This window comes from Sminthopsis crassicaudata, chromosome 3 (genome assembly GCF_048593235.1).
Source record: "Sminthopsis crassicaudata isolate SCR6 chromosome 3, ASM4859323v1, whole genome shotgun sequence".
Lineage (NCBI taxonomy): Eukaryota > Metazoa > Chordata > Mammalia > Dasyuromorphia > Dasyuridae > Sminthopsis > Sminthopsis crassicaudata.
Genome location: NC_133619.1, coordinates 441,396,686 through 441,417,587, shown reverse-complemented (window position 1 = coordinate 441,417,587; position 20,902 = coordinate 441,396,686). Strand labels below are relative to the sequence as shown.

At 36.5% G+C, this 20,902-nt stretch overlaps 2 protein-coding genes across 6 annotated transcripts in view; one reads left to right on the top strand and one right to left on the bottom strand.

Annotated features, from left to right (window-relative positions):
* Positions 1-1,837, bottom strand: part of METTL8 (methyltransferase 8, tRNA N3-cytidine) — a 118,613-nt gene extending 116,776 nt beyond the window's left edge. For 2 of the 4 annotated variants that reach the window (XM_074303138.1, XM_074303140.1), the window contains exon 1: positions 1,457-1,740. The gene's annotated coding sequence lies outside the window, so the exon portion shown is untranslated. The other 2 variants (XM_074303136.1, XM_074303137.1) reach the window with 2 other exon arrangements.
* DCAF17 (DDB1 and CUL4 associated factor 17) overlaps positions 1-20,902 on the top strand; it is a 75,905-nt gene that overhangs the window by 31,502 nt on the left and 23,501 nt on the right. The window contains exons 2-9 of one of the 2 annotated variants that reach the window (XM_074303134.1): positions 1,903-2,611; positions 3,870-3,973; positions 5,232-5,322; positions 8,929-9,065; positions 10,224-10,302; positions 13,970-14,059; positions 17,371-17,478; positions 17,733-17,838. In XM_074303134.1, coding sequence (XP_074159235.1) covers positions 2,459-2,611; positions 3,870-3,973; positions 5,232-5,322; positions 8,929-9,065; positions 10,224-10,302; positions 13,970-14,059; positions 17,371-17,478; positions 17,733-17,838 — 868 coding nt within the window. In that variant the 5' untranslated portion in view covers positions 1,903-2,458. Of the gene's footprint in view, positions 1-1,902; positions 2,612-3,869; positions 3,974-5,231; positions 5,323-8,928; positions 9,066-10,223; positions 10,303-13,969; positions 14,060-17,370; positions 17,479-17,732; positions 17,839-20,902 lie in introns of those variants that run through there. The other variant, XM_074303135.1, reaches the window with a different exon arrangement.

Sequence of the window (20,902 nt, the reverse complement as noted above, 5' to 3'; positions counted from 1 at the left end):
TACACTCAAAAAGTTATCAAATTGTGCATACCTTTTGATCCAGCAGTGTTACTACTGGGCTTATATCCCAAAGAAATACTAAAGAGGGGGAAGGGGCCTGTATGTGCCAAAATGTTTGTGGCAGCCATTTTTGTAGTGGCTAGAAACTGGAAAATGAAGGGATGCCCATCAATTGGAGAATGGCTGAATAAATTATGGTATATGAATATCATTGTTCTGTAAGAAATGACCAACAGGATGATTTCAGAAAGACCTGGAGAAACTTGCATGAATTGATAGTGAAATGAAACGAGCAGAACCTTTTATCATTACATCATTACATACTTCAACAACAATACTGTACGATGATCACTTCTGATGAACGTTTCCTCTCCAACAAGGAGATGAACCAAATCAGTTCCAATAGAGCAGTAATGAACTGAACCAGCTACACCCAGCAAAAGAACTCTGGGAAAGGAAACATAGCATTTCTACTCTTTCTGTTATTGTTTGCTTGCATTTTTTGTTTTCCTTCTCCAGTTATTTTTACCTTCTTTCTAAATCTGATTTTTCTTTGTGCAGCAAGATAACTGTATAAACATGTATACACATATTGTATTTAACATATACTTTTGTATTGGTCTACCTGCGATCTAGGGAAAGGGGTGGGGGGAAGGAGGGAAAAGTTGGAACAGAAGATTTTGCAATTATCAATGCTGAAAAATTACCCATGCATATGTCTTACAAATAAAAAGTTATAATAAAAAATAATTCACTGATTACTTCCTAAATCTAAACTCTAAAATGAAAATTTCAAGGAATAGTGTAGCAAAAAAAAAAAAAAAAAAAAAAAGGAAAACATACTTTGAGCAGCCAGAAAGAAACAATTTAAATATGGAGCAGTCATAATCAAGATTACCCAAGACCTAGAAGCTTCTATATTAAAGGATATTAAAGGATTAAAGGAATATGATATTCTGGAAGGCAAAGGAGTTTGGACTACAACTAAGAATCAACCACCCAAAGGCCTAGAACACACTCCTTCCTCACCTGGGCTTAAGTCACTGTGGCATTTGAGAGCCGGCTCACCCAAGCGCCATCTTCTGCAAGAAAGTTTTCCTCGTCCCCTCCCAATACTGTGCTCCCATGTAAATTACCTCTCATTTAACGACTTTGCATATATTTGCATGTGTATATTTGTCTTTATTCACTTTATATTGAAGCCTGGGTATTTCCACTAGAAGGAAAGCTCCTAGAGAGCAGGGATTGATTGTTCCACGCTTTATCTCCCTGAAGTTCAGCACGGTGCTCTGTACATTTATTAAGGTACTCAATAAGTCTTGTTTGGTTGTGTCCCTCCTGCTCAGCAGAGCGGCGTAAACACCTCAGATTGCTGAGGGAACACTGAAAAGGAAGCTGCTATAAAGGATGGAGCGGGGCGGAAGGAAAGTGACGGGCCTCGGGCGGAGTAACATACCTTTAACGTGCAGCTCGCTTTTCCGGTTTAGACAAGACACTCCCCTTCTGGCGCTAGAGAAAGCCCGGACGCCGGGGCACAGCGCCCCTCTCCGTCCCTGACCTGGGATGGGAGCAAAGGCTCAGCGTCCGGAAGTAGAGCGCGCCGCATTAGCGGGGACAGAGCACTGCGAGGGGAGCGGAAAGCATTCCACGTGCGCAGGCTCTAGTCCAAGCCCACTCTTACTCTCCAGCGGTTCACACTATGCACCACCACCACCACCCCACTCCCGAATCCGCCCCAGCGATCACCTTGGGCCCCAGGGTCCCAAACCTAGCACAACCGTGTAGGAAAGGCCACGTGGCTCAGAACTAAAGAGGGGACAATTTTCTCTCCGCCCCTCCCCGCCTGATGGGAATTGTAGTCCGGAAGTGTCTTACGTGAGAGTCAGAAACTACATTTCCCAGGGGAGCTAGAGGCATTAGGAGGCCGAAGGTGGGAAGGCGGCCTCTTTTTGTTCTCTGGGTGCCCTGGGCGAGGTGGGGGAGGGGAAGAAGCGCCGCTGGAGCCGGGTTTTGGAGCATCCTCTACTACCTCTGGCCTCGGCCGCTGCCGGGCCTCGGGGCCGCCAGGAAGTTGGTCTATTTCCTTTCCCTCGTTCCGCCCGCCCAGACGGCGTGCTACAGTGTGACCACCCGTCCGGCTCCGGGTCACCTGCCTCGAGGCTCTGGACCCCAGTGCTAAGCACGGATTTACTTAATCGCTCCCCCGCTCACCCTTCCTTGGGTCCGGTCCTTCCTCCACTTCCCCCGCTCCTCTCTGCCCCGGGCCCTATTTTGCACTGCCCCCTCTAAGTCCCCCACCTCCCCTCCTCGGCGGTGGGGGCAGGGAGAGCGGGTCTCAGTCCGGCGGGAAGTGATGTCCACTCTTCTCTGAATCTCCTGCCAGCTAGGCTTCGGTGCCCGCCGCCCGGCCCCGGGGGGACCTCCGAGCGCGCCAGCCCCCGGCCGACCACCTGCCCAGATGTGCCCAGATTCGGCCGCCAGGCGCCCTCGGGCCCGCGGGAAGCCCAACATCTGCAGCCAGCTGAGCAGGAGGGCCCAGGGCTTTTTCACGAATGATGCTGGGATGGTTCAGAGGACAAATCTGGGGATCCTGAGGAAGCTAGTGTGCCAGGTAACTGCGGTCACTTTATTTTCACCCTCCTACGGGGTAAAACATTTTTTTGTTTCATCTAAAATTGTTTATCCTGAATTTAAACACCGAATAAAGTGTATTTCTCACATACGTATAAAAAGACGACATATCTAAAACCCTGGGCATCTCTTATGTACATTGCTTTTCTTTTAGAAATACAGGTTCTAGTGATTTCCAAAGTTGTCCTGCTTGTCTATGCGTCTTTCTGACCTATTTTATTCTGAGTTTCAATGAATTTTTTTCTCTTTTCTTTATTTATTTTTTTGGTACTCCTTCCTACTAAGCTGAAAAAGAAGAAAAATATGCCTTTGCAATAAATATGTATGCATAATCAAACAAAAACTCCCACGGTCGCTTTTTCTGAGAGAAAAAGTCTTTTTTTCTCCCTTGTGTCCATCATTTCTCTGTCTGGAGGTAGAGTGAATGTTGCAGTATTTGGCTTCGGGAATCAGAGTCGATCATTGCTTTGATCAGAATTCTTAAAGAAAGATTTCCCCCCCAGCTCCTAGAGGAGACTATTGGTTTTGCTTGGAGTTGGGTGGGCTGGCTAAGAAGCAGCAGCAAATTGGGTTGTTTTGAATGTTTTCCCTAGAAATGCTGTTGTTAAGGAAGAGGTAAAGAGAAGGAGGGGCACTGAAGAGCCTGGAAATGAAGTTTATTGATGTACTAGTACTAGAATCTCAAGATGCTTTTATTTTATTTCTTTCTTAAATTTGACTGACATTAATGAGTAACTTCATTTCATCGAAACAGATATGTGAGGAAAGTAAGGATCAAAAGCAAGTAAAAATCAAAGTACTTTCACACCCACCTGTTTAGACCAAGCAAACTCCAGGAACCAGCCAAGCCTCCAGCCTAACTCTTCCCACCACCATAGGTTGAAAAGTTTTACTCCAAGCTGCTGGCTTACTACACTGCCTGTTTTATTGCTTAGTATGTGCCTAGTCACTGTTCCTTTTATAGTCTAACTTTTTCAATTGCTCTTTCCCTAAAAATCTTGCTAACTAATTTTAATATTCACAGTAGATATGCAATAACATTTTAATGTAAGAGTCAGTAGAGAATGATTTACTAGTTGCCAGGTCAGTGTTGGAATCCTTTTTTTTTTTTTTTTTTTTTAACTTTAGAAAGCATCTCTATTACATTAAGCTAACTAACTTAAAGTATCCTGTCATTTGGAAGGAATACGAACAAACTCTTAACCAAATTGTAATACAGCATCCATTGTATCTTTCAGAAAAGCACTAAATTCAAGAATGTTTGGACAACTCACTCTAAATCACCTATTGCCTATGAGAGAGGAAGAATATATTTTGACAATTACCGGTGTTGTGTCAGCAGGTGATTCTTTTATGAAAATTCACACTTATAACACCACTGTTCATCCTGATTCTAAATTGCCCTTAAAATTGCTGCAGAAGTGCCACCTTGTGATTGGTGAGGTAGCAATATGAGACAAGTGGGGAGAAGGGGAGGATTGAAGAGTTTAAGGTAAAGTCTGGTGATCTAATATGTAATTTTTGAATATTTGAATTTCAGATTATCTGTTGTTCAGATAATCTTTAAATTACAAATCTTTAATAATCTTATTTAATAATCTTTAAATTACAAAGCAAAGACATAAATTCATCGTATAGTTTTTTGAATTGCTTTATCTTATAGTTTTCAATAGAAAACTATAAAATCCAGGATGGCCTGGATTTTAAATCTGCTTGAGTCATATTCAGAGCTGTATAACTTTGAAAAAGTCATAATCTCTCAGTGCCTCCTGACAAGACTCCTAAGATTTTATATTGCTGAATAGTTTCTAATCAGCACTGATAAACATTTCTTCTAATGTTTCTTCAGTCAATAAAATCACATATCCTGAATAAAAAAAAAATAACTGAAATAACATATATTTTAATATGTTGATGATGTTTTGCCTCACATAAAAGTAAAAGATAATAGGTTAATAATGGCCAGTTAGCAAAATGAGTAGGGTTAGTGTTGAGACCATTTCATTCAATTTTGTGAATAGTTGGTATTGATTTGGGTTCTCTTATTGGAAGTTTGTTATAAGCACCAAAAATTTTCATTGAAAACGGCCTTATTTTCAATCTTGTGCAATGCTGTGTTGATAGACTGACAGAAATGAATAAAAGTCACTTGATTCTCCAATGAGACAGTGTCCCCGAAGAACTCCTGAAGAATAACATGAGCTCAGATTTACATCACACTTTAAAAATGTCAAAGTTCTTTCTATATCTCATCTGCTGCTCATAACAACTTTGTTGTTGTATGGAACGTACTTTCCTCTCCCCCTATTTTACAACTGAAGAAAGAGGCTCAGAGAATAATTGATTTGCTGAACATTATACATTAATCTATTTCTTCTATTTAAATGGTACTTACTTTTAAACTGCAACTATTCAGGGGAGAAAGGTTGCTGCAGATTTCTCAGGAGAAAAAGAAATCTTTTCATTCTGTGTAGCATGAGGTTAAGGTAGCATTTTATGAAAAGGAAGAACAGTAAAAGAATAATTCATATCAGTCAGAATAGATAGAACAGTGTGGATTTTCTAAAGAAGAGTGATCATTTGTTATCATTTTTCCTCAGTGTTGCAGCAGAACCAAGAAAGCGTTATGAGATGCCCAAGTGTTCTAAGTCAGAAAAAATAGAGGATGCTTTATTGTGGGAATGCCCTGTGGTAAGATTTTTCCCTCCCAGAATCCTTTGGTAAATGTAAAAAAAAATTGTTATATTGTAGAAAATGGTTTATTACTAATTTGGGGCAAAAATGCATTTATCACAGTGTTAGGGGTTGGGGGGAAGTAGAAATAATCTGTGATAAGACAATTTCAGCAGGAGATTATCTTCTGAACATACAAGAAACTCAGAAAATGATTATTTCTTTTGATTAACTGTATGGCCATCAGAAAAAAAAGAAAAGAAATTTTGATAGTTTAATAAAGTCTTCATTTTCAATCAATATTTGTAATATAGATTAAAATATCAAAGGTTAAAAATTTAATAACATTAAACTGTATCACTATCTTCATTACCCTAAATTTAACCCTAAATTTTAAATTATATTTACTGTCTTAACAGCGTGATGATACAATATTTGTTTATTGAAAAAATCGTGTTTCATGGCTATTTGAACTATTATAATATGCTTTCAAATAAATATATATGAATCTGTGCCCTTTATCAAAAGAAAAGGTAGAATATAATAGTTCTTTTGCAGTTAACAACTTGGACTTCTAGAAACTTTCTTCTGTTACTCTGTTAATTAATTTTTAAATAGTATTTATGGTTTTTAAAAAAAAATGTACATTGGCTCAACATATAGATATAAAACTATAAAGTTATGGCACTGAAGAAGGGGACTTCTAGTCTAGTCTAACCGCCCTCTCATTTGAAAGCCTAGAAAATAGGTACATTGTTTAGTCATAAAGGTGATATAAACAAATTAGAGGAAAATTTCACCTGTTGTCTATGAAAAAGGAAAGAATTTATGATGAAATGAGAGGATCCTAGGAAATAAAATGGATAATTTTGTGCAAATGAAAGCAATGCAGCCAAGATTAGAAGGAAAGCAGGAAACTAAAGAAAAGGTTTTGTGGCAGGTTTCTCTAAGGAAGACTTCTTTTCTCAAATATATGGGGAACTGAGTCAAAATTATATATGAGTCATTCTTCAATTGATAAATGGACAAGGATCTGAACAGTTTTCAGAAGAAATCAAAACTATCTATAGTCATAGGAAAAAAAATTTTCTTAATCACTTTTTATTAGAGAAATGTAATTTAAAATAACTGAAGAGTGCCACCTCATATCTATTAGATTGAATAACATGACTGAAAAGGAAAATGACATGTTGACATGATGTGGAAATATCAGGACACAAATGGTCTGTTGATGGAATTGTAAACTAGTCTAGTCATTTTGTAGAATAATGCCCAAAGGGCTATAAAACTGTAAATATATTTTGACCTAGTAATACCACTACTGTGTATCTGTACCCCAGAAAGATCAAAGATAAAGGGAAAATATATATCCAAAAATATTTATAGCAGTTCTTTTTGTGGTGGCAAAAAAATGGAAATTGAGGTGATGCCCATCAACTGGAGAATACTAAGTTGTGGTTTATGATTGTGATGAAATACTATTGTCGTATAACAAACAATGAGCAGGATGATTTCAGAAAAACCTGGGAGGATTTATATGAAATCATGTTAAGTGAAGCAAGCAAAAACAGGAGAACATTGTATATAGTAACAATATTATACAGTGATCCAATATGAATAATTTAGTTATTCTCATCAATACAATGATCCAAGAGATCCTTGATAAAAAATGTTATCCACCTCCACAGAGAATACTAATAAAGTCTGAATTCAGATTGCAGGCTAATTTTTTTACTTTACTTTTCTTGTCGTTTTTGGCAACATGATTAAAATGGAAATATGTATTGCATGATTTTACATATATAATTGATATCAAATTTCTTGCTTCCTCAATTGGTGGGAAAAGAGTGGGAAAGAGAGAGAGAATTTGGAACTTAAAATTTTTTTAAATGATTGTTAAATATTATAAATATTTCTTAAGGAAAAAAAAAAAAAACTTAGAATACTGGATCCCAAAGAAGTAATGACCAAGATCACAGAGCTACCCACACATTATAGAAATAGGTATAGGTCTCAACATCTTACATAAAGAAAGAAATCAAACCTGAACTTTAGTCATAAAAAATGGCTTGGTTTGTTTTATTTTGCCAAGATATTTAAACTATATTACAATGAAAGTCAAATAAATATTTAAACAGACATTTTTGAGCAGATACATTTTGGATCTCTGAAATCTTTGCTGCTAAACTAGTTAATTGCATTTTTGTACAATACCAGGATAAACTACTACTGAAAATAAGTCCATTCATACACAAGTGCAAGATATCATTGCCTAATTCCAAATTTTGCCTCTGATTTTTTCTTCTAATTTGAAGTAAAAGAAACTTTTTCATGGGAAAAAAAATCCAGAAGTATATTATCAATTAGCAAGCATTTATTAAATGCCTACTTTGGAACAAGCCCTATTCTAGGCACTGGAGAGTCAAAGACAAAAATGAAATATATACTGTTGATAATATTCTACTCCTAAAAGTTTTCACTATTTGGGTATTCCATTAGCATTTAGGCTTATGGAAGATGTTTAAACCCCATGGATAAAGTAGGGTGGGAGAAAGCTGAGGGTTTGGAGCTTTTGAGATTTCTTTCAGGTCTAGATCTAGGATCCTATAATAATTCCCTGGTGTTTAAAGCATTGAAATGGATGCTAATATAATCAGTATGGTAGTTTAAAGTGAATTGGGACCTAGGCATTATTGTGTCGTACAATGTCGTTCAATATATAACAGAGAAGCATGACAGGTTTAGTTTGGGTCTTTTTTTTTTTTTTTTTTTTTTTTGGTTTTGTTTTGTTTTGTTTTTTAACTTAACAGTTAGGAAAGAAGGAAAAATTCACACACCCATGTGAAATATATTTAATAATTCAGTCTTTTGACAACCATTTATGAAGAGCTGACTATGCCTGCCTCTGGTTCATTGCATAGTCTTCCTTCTCTGCTTAAAGAAACATTGGCTTAGCTAGATCTGAAATTTCCCTTAATCTTTCCTCTTAGGGCCATATTCTCAAACCCAATGCAGTCTCTTTCCCCTCTTCTCCCTCTTGTTGTATTAGACTTCCACCTTGTGGCAGCTACTCAATGAGAGTAGGGGGACACTTCTAGGATGTCACTGCAGCAGCACTGTTGGATGAATTCATTAATAAAAAGTAAAAAGACACTGAACTACTATGCACATCTACTTCCTCTTCCCCCTTTGCCTTTTAGTTCCAAATTGCATTTTTTAATTGAGACCAGAATAGAGCCAATATCGAGCAACAATTAGTGTAGTTTGTTTCAGACATATTACCAAAGTTTTGAAGTAAAAGAAGTCATACAGATCAGGGAAAGAAAATAGGAGGAGTAAAGTCAATTCTTCCATGTGACACTTAATTGCTTAATTTCAGATATTTTTATGACATCTATTTTAAGAGTTATTAACAAATGTAACCTATACATAACAACCTTAGCTCTTTTTCATTCTGATTTATGGGGCTGCTATACTCAAACATTTAATGTGCCTCTCTCCTAGGCTACTTATTTGTTTGAATTTTTTCTTGTGAGTATGGCTGTTTACTTTGGATGCTAGGCAGTATCCCATTCATGGCTAAATTCAGACTTTTCACAGCTCACTTATTTTTTTTTAATCTAGGGGGATATACTGCCTAATCCATCAGATTACAGGTCCTCCCTTATAGCACTAACTGCTCATAACTGGCTACTTCGTATATCTGCAAATAATGGAGAAGTATTGGAGAAAGTTTATCTTGCTTCTTATTGCAAATTCAGGTATGAAACTGTCAATCACTTTTAAGGCCAAGTTTTTATTTCTGAGAACTCTATACTTATTTTCCAGGGCTTTTGATTTACAGTGTTCTGTTCTCCTTTGGATATTTTTCCCTACACATAACTGGCATTTGGGTTCATAACACCAATTTCTTTGGTTTCCCAAACCTGTCTTTTAAGTAAATTTTATTTCTTAGGGTGTAAGAGAAAATTTAAGCCAGGATTTTGTGGAGGGTCACTAAATTTCACCAAATTTCAGGCAGAAAGATCATTTCATTTTAAAAGTTTGATTTGTTAGTTCATACAGTAAATATTCATGGAGTTCCTCTCATGCATTGAGTTCTTGAATGGCAACCTAGTGTAGTGGACAGAGTGCTAGATTTAGAATCATGAAGTCCTGTAATATGACCTATTACATCATTATTGTGACACTAGACGAATCCTTTGAACTGGCTGAGCCCATTTTCTCACCTGTAATATGAAAGGGTTGGCTAATTCTGTGATCCTATGTGAGAAACCATCTGTACCCTTATTGATCTTATAATCTAGTAGGAGAATCAACAAATTAACATAACCAAAGGTAAAATATAAAGATGAAATAAGGTAAAAAATGCAATGTTAGTTCAGTAGAGGGAGGAAGTAATCCGAATGAAGTGGTCTACTGTGATGCTCATAACTGCGGGTAGCAGCTAAGCAAAATAGATAGGTTTTAAAAGAGATGTGCATGTGAAGTCTGAAATAAAACTACTTTTTTTTTACTTAGGATTTTTATGAGATTTCCATTTTAAAATATATTCTTGTTTTGCTTGATTAAGTTTTGATACTGGTAGATCAAACAGTATTTTAAAGGCCCAAGGCTCAAAAATTATTCAGAAGAAAAAATATACATTTCAAGTTGATATTTTATAAATTTCAGAGGAATTTTTCAGTGATTTATAAATATTTAATAAAATAGTTTGTTTTAGCAGGGAAGTGAACAAGCATTGTATTATGGGTCAGGCACTATGCTAAATGGTTTAAAAATCTCTCATTTGATCTTCACAACAGTCCACTTTTAGTTAAAAGATTGTTGTCTTATAAAATATTGTATCCATCATAGTTGAGTAAAAATACATTAAAAAGCTGATCCCAAACATCTTTACTTTTTTTCTTTCAAAAAAGATATTTGAACTGGGACACTCCCCAAGAGGTCATTGTTGTCAAATCAGCTCAAAGCAAAGCCACTACTCTGGCACGCCAGGTAAATATATATGTTTAGCTTTTTGATTGATGGAGAAAGTCAGACCTACAGAAGAAATGTTACAATAAAACTAATACCCTACAGTATCAAAATTTTCTTCAGTTACTCAGTGGTCTTTTATTTAATGCCTTCTTCTTTGTTGAAAAACTAATTTTTAATCAACATTGTAATGTTTGGGTTTTTTTTAACTCTTAATAATGGCATGTTTCTCTATGGGGAAGTTTAGTGTCATTTTCATTCCATACCATTTTCTTGCCATCTTGTTACCACCTGTTAGTCAATAAGCATTTTTAAAAAGCATTTACTGTGTGCCAACCATACTGCTAAGTGATAAGGACACAAAGAAGGTCTAAAAGACAATCCTTGATCTCAAGAAGTCTACATTCAAATCAGAGAAACCAAAAATAAAAAGCTACATACAAAAAACATAGAGAATAAATGAAAGGCAAAATAATGGAAGATAAGAGGGGAAAATAGTAAAAGCTAGGGAAAGATTTTCAGAAGCTGGGATTTGAACTGAGTCTTAATGAAAGGCAGGAGAGTTAGGAAGCAAAGGTGAGGTGAGAGAATATTCCAGACATGCGGTATAGGTAGTGAAAAGGAATGGGTAGCTTGTGGGAGGAAGAACCAAAAGACCAAATTCACCGGATCATAAAGTAGGTGAATGGGAAGACAAACATAAGAAGACTGAAAAGGTAAGGAGGATTGTGAAGGGCTTTAAATAATAAATAGGAGTGTTATCCATAAATAATAGGCAATCACTGGAGTTTCTGCATAGGAGGATAATACTGAAGTCACAATATCGGGTGATTGATTGGAGATGGTGGTACATCCAACAGTGATAGATTGGGAAGAGAGGTGGGTTTGGGAGGAATGATTGTTTTTTGAATGTTTGAGTTTGAAGTACCTATAGGACATCCAAATAAGATATCCAAGAGGCATTTGGAAATTAGAATTCAGGAAATAATGGTTGAATTCATGGGAGCTGATGGAATCAACAAGTAAGATAGTATAGAGGGAGAACAAAACAGAATTTAGAATAGAGCTTTGGAGGATACCCAAGGTCAGCAGGTATGGCTTGAATAAAAATATAGAAAAGAAGACTGGGAAGTAGTCAGAATAAGAGAAGAACCAAAAGAAAGGAGTGTCATAAAAGCCTAGAAGAAGGAGGATAGAGTATCCTGGAGAAAATGGTGATTAGCAAATATCAGATGCTGCAGAGAGGTTAAAAAGGATGAATATTGATTCAATATTAGATTCAACAAATAAAAGATCACTGGCAACATTTGAGAAAATGGTTTCAGTTGATGATGATGTCAGAAGCAGATTTCAGAAAATGTAGAAGTAAGGGAAAGGAGAGGAAGAGGAAGCACCTAAGGTAGATGATTTTCTTAAATAGTTTAGCCAAGAAAAGGAGAGATATTAGAGACTATTAGCCTTGCTGATAGGGTCAAATGCAGAAGAATTTTAAGGATAGAAGGATGTGGGCCTATTTAAATAATACCATTACTGAAGGAGGTAGTAGAAAGGGAGAAATTAAAGGATGTCACAGGGAGTAATAATAATATATAATACTAAAATACTTTAAGGTACTTTACTAATATTTTAACCTCACAACGACCCTGGGAGTTAGGTGCTATTACAACCCCCATTTTATATTTGAGGAAACTGAGTCAGGCAATTTGCCCAGATCTCATCACCTCCTGGGTTCAGTTGTCATCTCAAAATTTCAGTACTGATCTGAACTGTAATCTCCTATCACCAACTGCCTCTCTGACTTTAGATACTGCAGAAACCTCAGACTTACTTAACGTATCTGAAATGGAACTCATAATTGCATTTCCCCCAAAACTGTTTTCTCTTCTCAACTTACTGTTGAGGGCACCACCATCTATCCTCCCAGTCACCCAAGAGGGTAGCATCCTTAGCTCTTCACTCAACCTTGCTTCACATTTTAGATCATTTGTGAGGCCTTGTCATTTTTCCTTTACAACATCCTTTGTATATGTTCCCCTTTCTCCAACCACATGACCGTGCCCTGGGGCAGATCTTCATTACCTCATGCCTGAACTGTCACAGTGGCCTTGTAGTGACCTTCTGCCTGCTCCAGGTCTCTCCCCATTTCAGTCCATCCCCTACTCCTTGTAAAACATCTTAAAGAACAGGTCTGTGTGACTTCCATGCTTAATAAACTTTGGGGCTCCTTAGCATTTTCAGAATCAGGCATAAGCTCTGTTTCATGTTTAAAGCTCTTCATAATTCTTTCCATATATGAACTTTCCTTCTTTTTTTCCTATCATTTTTCACTTTGTTTTATTTCCAACAACATGACCTTGCTGACTTCTCACAGGATGCCCCATCTCCTTTATTCAGTCTTTTTCACTGGCTGCCCCTAATATCTGAAAGGCTCTCCCACCTTACAGGTCTTCTCTGACTTTGCTTGTGCAGCTCACATTTCACCTTCTAAAAGAAGCCTTTTTCTCTGAGACTACCTTTAGTTGTGTTATTTACTTTTAGTCTTCCCAATACAATGTGGACTTCTTGAAGACAGATATCTTGTTTTTGCCTTTCTTTGTATCCCCAGGGCTTAGGAGTATGCATAACACATAGTAAGTGCTTGGTAAATGCCTATTAACTGATTCCTCTCATACACAAACTTTCTCACATCCTTTTCTCTGTTGCCTCCCACATGCAAAACTCAAATGAATTCATATTTTTCCCTTGGAGCAGAATAGCTCATTTATATATATAGCACTTTAAGATTTGTAAAATAATTGGCACTTGTTGTCCCCAAGATTCTTCCATTCTTTTGGAAGCAGTGTGGCACAGGGAAAAAGAGCTGGATCTGGGTCAGAGGACCTGGGTTTGAACCTTAACTCTGCTGTTTCTTGTCTCTCTGATCTTAGATGAGTTACTTCATTTCCCTCAGCCTCAGTTTCCTGATCTGTTAAAAGAGTCATTTGGATTTGATCTTTGAGGTCCCTTCTATCCCTAATCTATGATGTTATCCTTCATTCCCTTTCATATTCCCTTTCTTTTTTTCCTTTTCACCTCATAATCCTACCCATCCTGTTAACCATCATCTCTTGCTTCAGGAATGGAAAAGTTCCCTGGCACATCCTTAGGGACCCAGAAAATTTCCAAAGTTTTTCTACAGATCATTTGAGAATACTTTGCATTTCACTACTGTTTAAGGGGCCTAGCCTCAACCCTGTCCTTCCAGTTAGGGAATCTTTTCTCTAAGAAGAGAAATAATTCAAGCTGCTGTTCTTGAGGCATTTTTTTTCTCTTTTCCTGAAGACCTGCTGTTCTTATCAACATGATGCTAATTTTAAATGATACATTGAGTCTTGATAGCTGTGCTTCTCTTGATTAGCTTGTTTGTTTTCTGGGCTTCAGTTTATGATCTAAACCCAGAGTCTCTCACTGCTAAGAAATATTTACGGCTGTGGTTTGTGTCAATCATTTTTTCAATTTTATGCTCCAATGATGGAAGGTTTTGTGGGGATGTTTTGAATACTTATTTCTTCATGTCAAATTTAACTTGTTTGCCTGTAAGTTGAATTCTAGATGGATGGACATTTTCTCCTTTATAAAAACATAGTGTTGCCTGAAGCATAGTAACGTTGCTTAGTGGGTTGTCTCTAATTTCCACCTTTCTTTCCAGGCAGGCATTCAACCGTCTGTGCTGTTGTACTTTGCCGTATTTCGAGTCATACCTCTCTCACTTATAGGAATGCTGGAGATCAATAAGAAAGTAAGAACTAGTTTCTAAATTAAGTATGACCTGCAGTAGCTATAATAATAATAACATATGGTAAACCTTGCTTGTTTCTTTTGCAAAATAGAGAATGCCACCCCCATTTAATTGTTGCTTCATTAGGTTTTTGTCTATGCTGTTCATTTAAAGAGAAGGGTAAGCTACTACTTGACTTATAATCAGTGATAATTGTTTATGCAAAGGAGCAAATCTGTGAGCTCAGTTAGATACATAAATAAATTGCCCAGCCAGCTAAACATGTCTGCCAGTGTACCTTTCTTCTATTCAGTACAGCTGATACACAATAAATCAAATGTCTTGCTTCTCTTACAGTTTTTTCCTGTTCTCATTTGATACTAAACTTTTGTTTTTCAAGCCTCTTTAGAACAAGGTTCACTTAGTTTTTATGAGGAAACTTTGATGGGAAAAATATCATTCTAATGATCTGAGTACAATCCAGGTCAGCATCAAGTCTTTCTGATAATTATAATACTAAATCCATTAAAAAGTGTTAGACAAGAATCTTCTAAAATCAGGAGCAGAGGGATAATAGATACAAAAAAGTATTGATATTACATAGATAATTACATAGATACATAGACTAAGAATTGAGAAGTAGTTTGATTTAGAAAATATAGCTGCTTACAGCCTTAGATATAGAAATGGCCCCCCTAAATTCCTAGCTTCATCTATGAAAAAGGATAGGTAAATGGCATAGGTAATTGAAGTTTTAGTGACTTTCAACATAAAAAACAAAACCAATAAGCCAGTCAGTGTTATATGTACCATTGAAAATCATTGCTTTGGGCCTTACATATGGTAAGACTCCACAAAGCAAACTATAGGAATGAAAGACATGTTCTAAATTTGTTTCTGTCATCTCTAGTCCCTACCCCAACGCCACTAGAAATTAAGATTCTAGGTATGAAAAGTAATATAGAAAGGTGTTACAACCTCAAAGTTTGGAAATCACTGGCTTTAAACCTTAAAGTAAATAGTGTTTTGACTCCTTTAACAGAGCCAGGAGCACATTTAAAACAGTTTCAGAGCTGTGATTCATGACCAAAGTGGCCCATGTGGTTTCCCTTTTGTCTCCTAAATAACATTTGAAAATACGATAGCCTTAAGCACAAATAACAGTATTGGGGAAAGTGTAATGATGGCTAATGCCAATATGTTAATGATCTCTGAGAATGTATATTGGGGAAGAGTTAGCTGAAACATGGTACAAATCCATCTGCCACTCTTAAGCATTCCCACAAGCTCTGATACCTGGATTGCACTTCTGTTTCTTTCATGGAGTTTCCCTGCTCCCTCTCAGTTATTGATGCTTTTCTAAGGGCTCTTTGCCTGATATTTTTCTTGCCCTTTTGTTCCCTTTCTGTATTTTGCTTCTTCAGGATACATGTTATATTCCTTGTAAACTTTAAATTTAGTAAAATTTAAGATCCTTGAGCACAGGCAACATTTTTTTCCTTGTATTCCCAGTATCTTATATAGATCAATTTATTTCTGCATCCCAAGTGTTTCAGAATGCTAGACCCCTCATTTTCTAAAGTTGATTAACCTTTCTGTTTTATGTATAGATCTTAAGAATAAGATGATGGTGAATGTGTTAATGAACAAAATAATATCTTCTAATATTGAATAATTAATGAAGTATATTTATCAGAGCATTCATTAAAGCATGACTAAATGTGGACACAGGGAAAAATGGAAATAGAATGTTAACTTAATTTGAAAGTGGAAATCTCAAAGTTTATTCTATTATCTCTCTTGGCCTTTGGCATAAGTTCAAAAAGTTCACCTGTTCATTAAAAAAACAAACAAACAAAAAAGTCCCACTTTTTGGGCAGCTTATCTTCAAATTATATAGAATCAATATTCTTAAAACTTCCCTAGCATAAATCGCTCTTTACCCTGGATTAGTGGCTATTTCTAAGTATGGTTTTTCTGAGTTAAATTATTCTTTAAACCTTTATTAAATACCTACTTGTATCACAAAAGATATTTTTGTTTTTTACTAAGGAGTGCAGAATTATTTTTTAAAAACAAAACCAGAAATTGAAGCATCAAGGTTAGAGAGGTGATTTGAATAGTAAACAGGAGCAATTAAGTAATACGAGACCCATTTCTAATATATTTAGATGATATGTGTGTATTGACATATATAGATATATATGTATTTCTGTATATAATAGAAGATATATGTATGAATGCAGATAGAAATAGGTTTTCTATGTATCATGAATATGTACCTATATATATATATATATATATATATATTACATACAGATAACATGCAAATATATTTTTAATTTCCACAAGAGAGATATTTCACACTAGAAAATGAAACTTATAAGATTCTTCCATACCATTAAGGCAGGTAATTTTAAGCAAACATAATTAATCATTAAGGTAGAAATTTATTAATTTCCCATTGTTCTTCCCTGCTGTGGATATTATTCTATGTTGACCTTTAGCTGCTTTACATGTACAGAATCTAGTTTATTCATAGAGAATTTATAGAACATTCACAGAGTCCATTGTGAAAACATTGATAGAAATCTAAATCACTAGCTAAGTTCTGTTCATGCTGCATTTCTTTCTAAGTTTTATTGATGTTTTTGATGTGACTGTTTAAGGAAAAAAGACCTGGCTCCCTATAAGGCTGACTGAAAAATCAAACGATATTAGAGATTTAGAAAACAAAAGGATGGGTGAAATTCTGGAATTGGCAGTTTCTCATTTGAATTACTTTCCTAGATTCAATCTCTCCACCAATGATTAGCTAAATAAAAATCTCTTTATAAAGAACATTTTAGCATAAAGAATGGGCACCTGGCAGTACATGCATGGTAGAGTGGTATCCATTAAGAATTAGATGGACAAAATGTATTCATATTTCCATGGAGAGTAGGGTTGCTCTTAATGGGTATGTACAAAGCTCTCTGAACCAAATGAATGCAGCTGCATCATTAAGGAGTATGTTCTCCACTCATTGTGCACATGCCGATCCCATTAGTGTTCAGAGCCTTAGACTCCAGTAGTTCACCCCTAATAGCACCTCAGCTCTGTAGCTGATTTTCTAGCTCTCTGCTGTCACAGACCTATTATTCCATAGATTACTAAGAAGTGCTGAATTATTTTTTTTATCCTAAAATTAAAACAACAGGCAGCAGGTCTGCATGAGTAATTTGAAGAGCAAACAAGTCTATCAAAGCAGTATGATGTATCCGTAGCTACAGTGCTTGGAGGCAATGTTTTCTCTGGGGTTTCTCACAAGTGAACTCTGCCTTTCTTCCCAGATTTTTGGGAGTGGTGTCACAGATGCCACGATTTCTCATGGAATGTTGATTGTAATGCATAACTCGGGACTGATCAGACTCTATAGCTTCCAGGCCATCACAGAGCAGGTAATGAAATGTGAAATTTACCACTCTGAAATTAACTTGAGGGAATGAATTGAGGTTGGCTCTTCTTTAATAACATGCTTTTGCATCAAGAGAACAGGCACATTATGTGGATTTCAAGTTAAAGAAACTGAGCAGCCTCTGAGAAACAAATGTAACTTTTAAAATGGTTGGGGGAGTGGGGATGAGAAGTAAGTGCTTCTTAAAAAGAGTAGAAGTACTAAAAACATGATTCGAATTTTTTGTTCGTTTTTTAGTTCATGCAGCAGAAACTTGACCTGGGGTGCACATGCAGATGGGGTGGGACATCTGGAACTGTAGGAGAATCACCTTTTGGCATTCCTTGTAATATTAAAATCACAGGTATGTTCTCCATCTTGAAAAAATAAATGGCAAATACTTAATAAATGTTGCTGATCAAAGGGGTTCATTTATAAAAATTATAATTGTGAAAATTTTAACAGAATGCTTTCCTTCCAGTAATCCTGTAGGTATACAGATGTTATTATCCCCATTTTTACAGATGTTGACACCAAAAGTGAGAGAGGTGATTCACTCATAGTCAGATGGTAAGTGTTTGAGCCAGGGTTGGATCCCAAGTTTCCTGCCCCTGAGTTCAGCCTGCATTCCGCTACATTAGAGAATACACATAAATGATTACCTACCAGATATTTTTACACTTGTAACATCTCCTTTCCCATAGAACTTTTTATAGTCATCAGAACATGTGTTAGCAAGAATCTCTTAATGCTTCACTACACCTTTGAGGTAATGTACAAAACCCAACTAGGCTGTGGTAGCGTTTGGGAATTGAAAATGGAGAGTAGAGGGATCATAGGTAGGGAGAAAAGCTTTTGTCCTTTCTTGGCTATGGTGTTATTATTCCATGCCTGGCTTTAGTTCTCATTATAATTCTCATGTGAACATCAACAGCTTATGCCTTCCCTCTTCTAACTTAATTTCAGCTCCCTAAACTTCAGCATCTGTTTGTCCTTTGACTTTTCTTAAGTATCCCTGATTTCAGAGATTAAAGAGATGAGTTTCCTGAAAAAAAGATTTTGAAATTCCCTCTGCAGACCATAGCCTCATTTTCAGTTATCATAACTGCTCTTGACTGAATTTATACAATTATTAGAAAGTTCCTTAATGAATCACTAGCTGCTAAAATTGTCCACACTTTCTTAATGCACATCTTCACACACTGAAAACAAAGCTCTGTCAGACCTGGGCAGATCTAGTTTGGCAGGTTTATGGACTCCTTTGATCCTTCAAGGGCCCTTGATTTCACTGGATGTGCCAGTCAGTGAGAAAAAGCTCTAGAACAGGAATGGGGTCTGAATAGTGGGAGTTATTCAAGGTCCCTTCATCTCAATTCAGCATAATATTTATTCAATACCTCCTCTGCAAGGAATTGTGCTAGGCAGTAGGAGTAAAAAAATGAAAAATGATCATCTTTTCCTTCAGAGAGCCTAGGGAATGATGACATTGAAAGATGAGAATAATACAGTGTCAAAAATAAGAGAAAAGCAGCAGAGATCCAAATAAAGTCCTCTGAGGGAAAAATTGACAAAGGAGAGAAATTTTTAGTTAGGATTAGTTTATCTCTGAAATTTGACTTTTCTCCTCTTCATTCAACCAAAGTCCTTCTGTCAAAAGTCATCACCTCTTACTTGACAATTCTAATGTCCTTTTTTCAGTCCTCATGCTTCCTCTTCAGTCTTTGACATTGTTGGTCACCCTCTTCTCCTTGACACTCTATTTTCTCTAGGTTTTCATGCCACTGTTCTCTCTTGCTCCTCCTCTCACCTGTCTGACTTGCCTCTCAGTCTCCCTTTACTGGATTTCTTCCAGGGCTGCTAATCATAGGTATATCCTAAGTATTGCTGTCCTGTGTCCTTTCCCCATCTCCTTTTATATTATTTCACTTTGTGATCTCATCAACATTTTAGTTGTCATCTCTTTTTCATATGTTTTTCAGAACTATTTGTCTAGCCTTAACCTCTTCAGACTTATATTCTGGCATTTCTGATTACTTTTTGGACATCAAAAACTGAATGTCCGGTTGACATCTTACTTGGATATTCAGTGTATCTAAAATTGAACTCATTATCTTTAACTTCCCAAACTTCCCTGCGTCCTGACTTCCCTATTGATTTCACAAATTCCTCATTTTCCTAGTCATCCAGGCTTATAACTTAGGAGTCACCTTCAACTTTTTGCTCTCACCTCCCCAGGAGGCAATTAGTTGCCCAGTCTTATAGTTTCTGCCTTTGAAACATGTCTTATGTATGTTCTCTTCTTTCCTTTGACACTGCTACCATTCTGACCAAGCCCCTCATCACTTCATGCTTAGACTATTATACCCTAGTGGTGATTCTGCCTGCCTCATCTTTCCCTATTCTAGTCCATCTTAACACTCAGCTATCAAAATGACCTTCCTAAACTACAAGTCTAACCATCGTTCCCCCTATTTAATAATTGGTTCCTGATTATTTCCAGAATCAAATATAAAATCCTCTGTTTTAACTTTTCAAGCCCTTCATAACCTGGCCGCTTTCTACCTTTCTATACCCTTCTTATGCCTTACTCTTTTCTACATACTTTACTATCAAATGATGTGGCCACCTTGCTGTTCCTTATACAAGACTTCTCATCTCCTGATTCTAAGCATTTTTGCTGGATGTCTCCCCTATCTAGAATTCTCTCTTTCCTTATAGCTATCTTCCAGCATTATAGTTACCTTCTAGCATCCTTGGCTTCGTTCAAGTCTCAGCTACACTCTCACCTTCTGTGAGAAATGTTGTATGGCCCTCCTTAATCTTAGTGACATCTCCTTAAGACTGCCTCCAATCTATCCTTTATATAGTATGTTTTCTCCAGTTAAACTGTGAGCTCTTTGAGAGCATAGCTTTTTTGAGGTCAGGAAGGGGAGACTTTCTTTTTATCTGAGTTATAGGAGCAATTAGAGAAGTGGACTCAAACTTGTGGTGAGAGAGGGAAATTTTAGGGTTGAATATCTTGGTTTTAGAACAGTTTTAAGTGACAGGGAAGTTTATGGTGTCACTACCCAAGTGGCTAAAATATAATGATGATAGATCATAGAATTAGAGATTTAAAGCTAGAAAGGTCAACTTCCTTATTTTACAGATAAGAAAACTGAGGCCCGGAGAGGTTAAGTGACTGCTTAGAGTCACACATTGACTAAGTTTCTGAAGTAAGGTTTGAACCAAGAGTTTCTTATTTCTAAATCCACTGATTTATTCACTATACCTTACTGTCTCAATAGAGGTCAAAATTTTTGAAAAATTTAAGGCTATGAAGGGAAAGTATTCAAAAGATCAAAAAATGTTTATATCTCTGGTAATGATGGTGGAGGAAATGCATGGAGAGCATGACTGAGCCAAGTCATTGAGAAAGATGATATTCA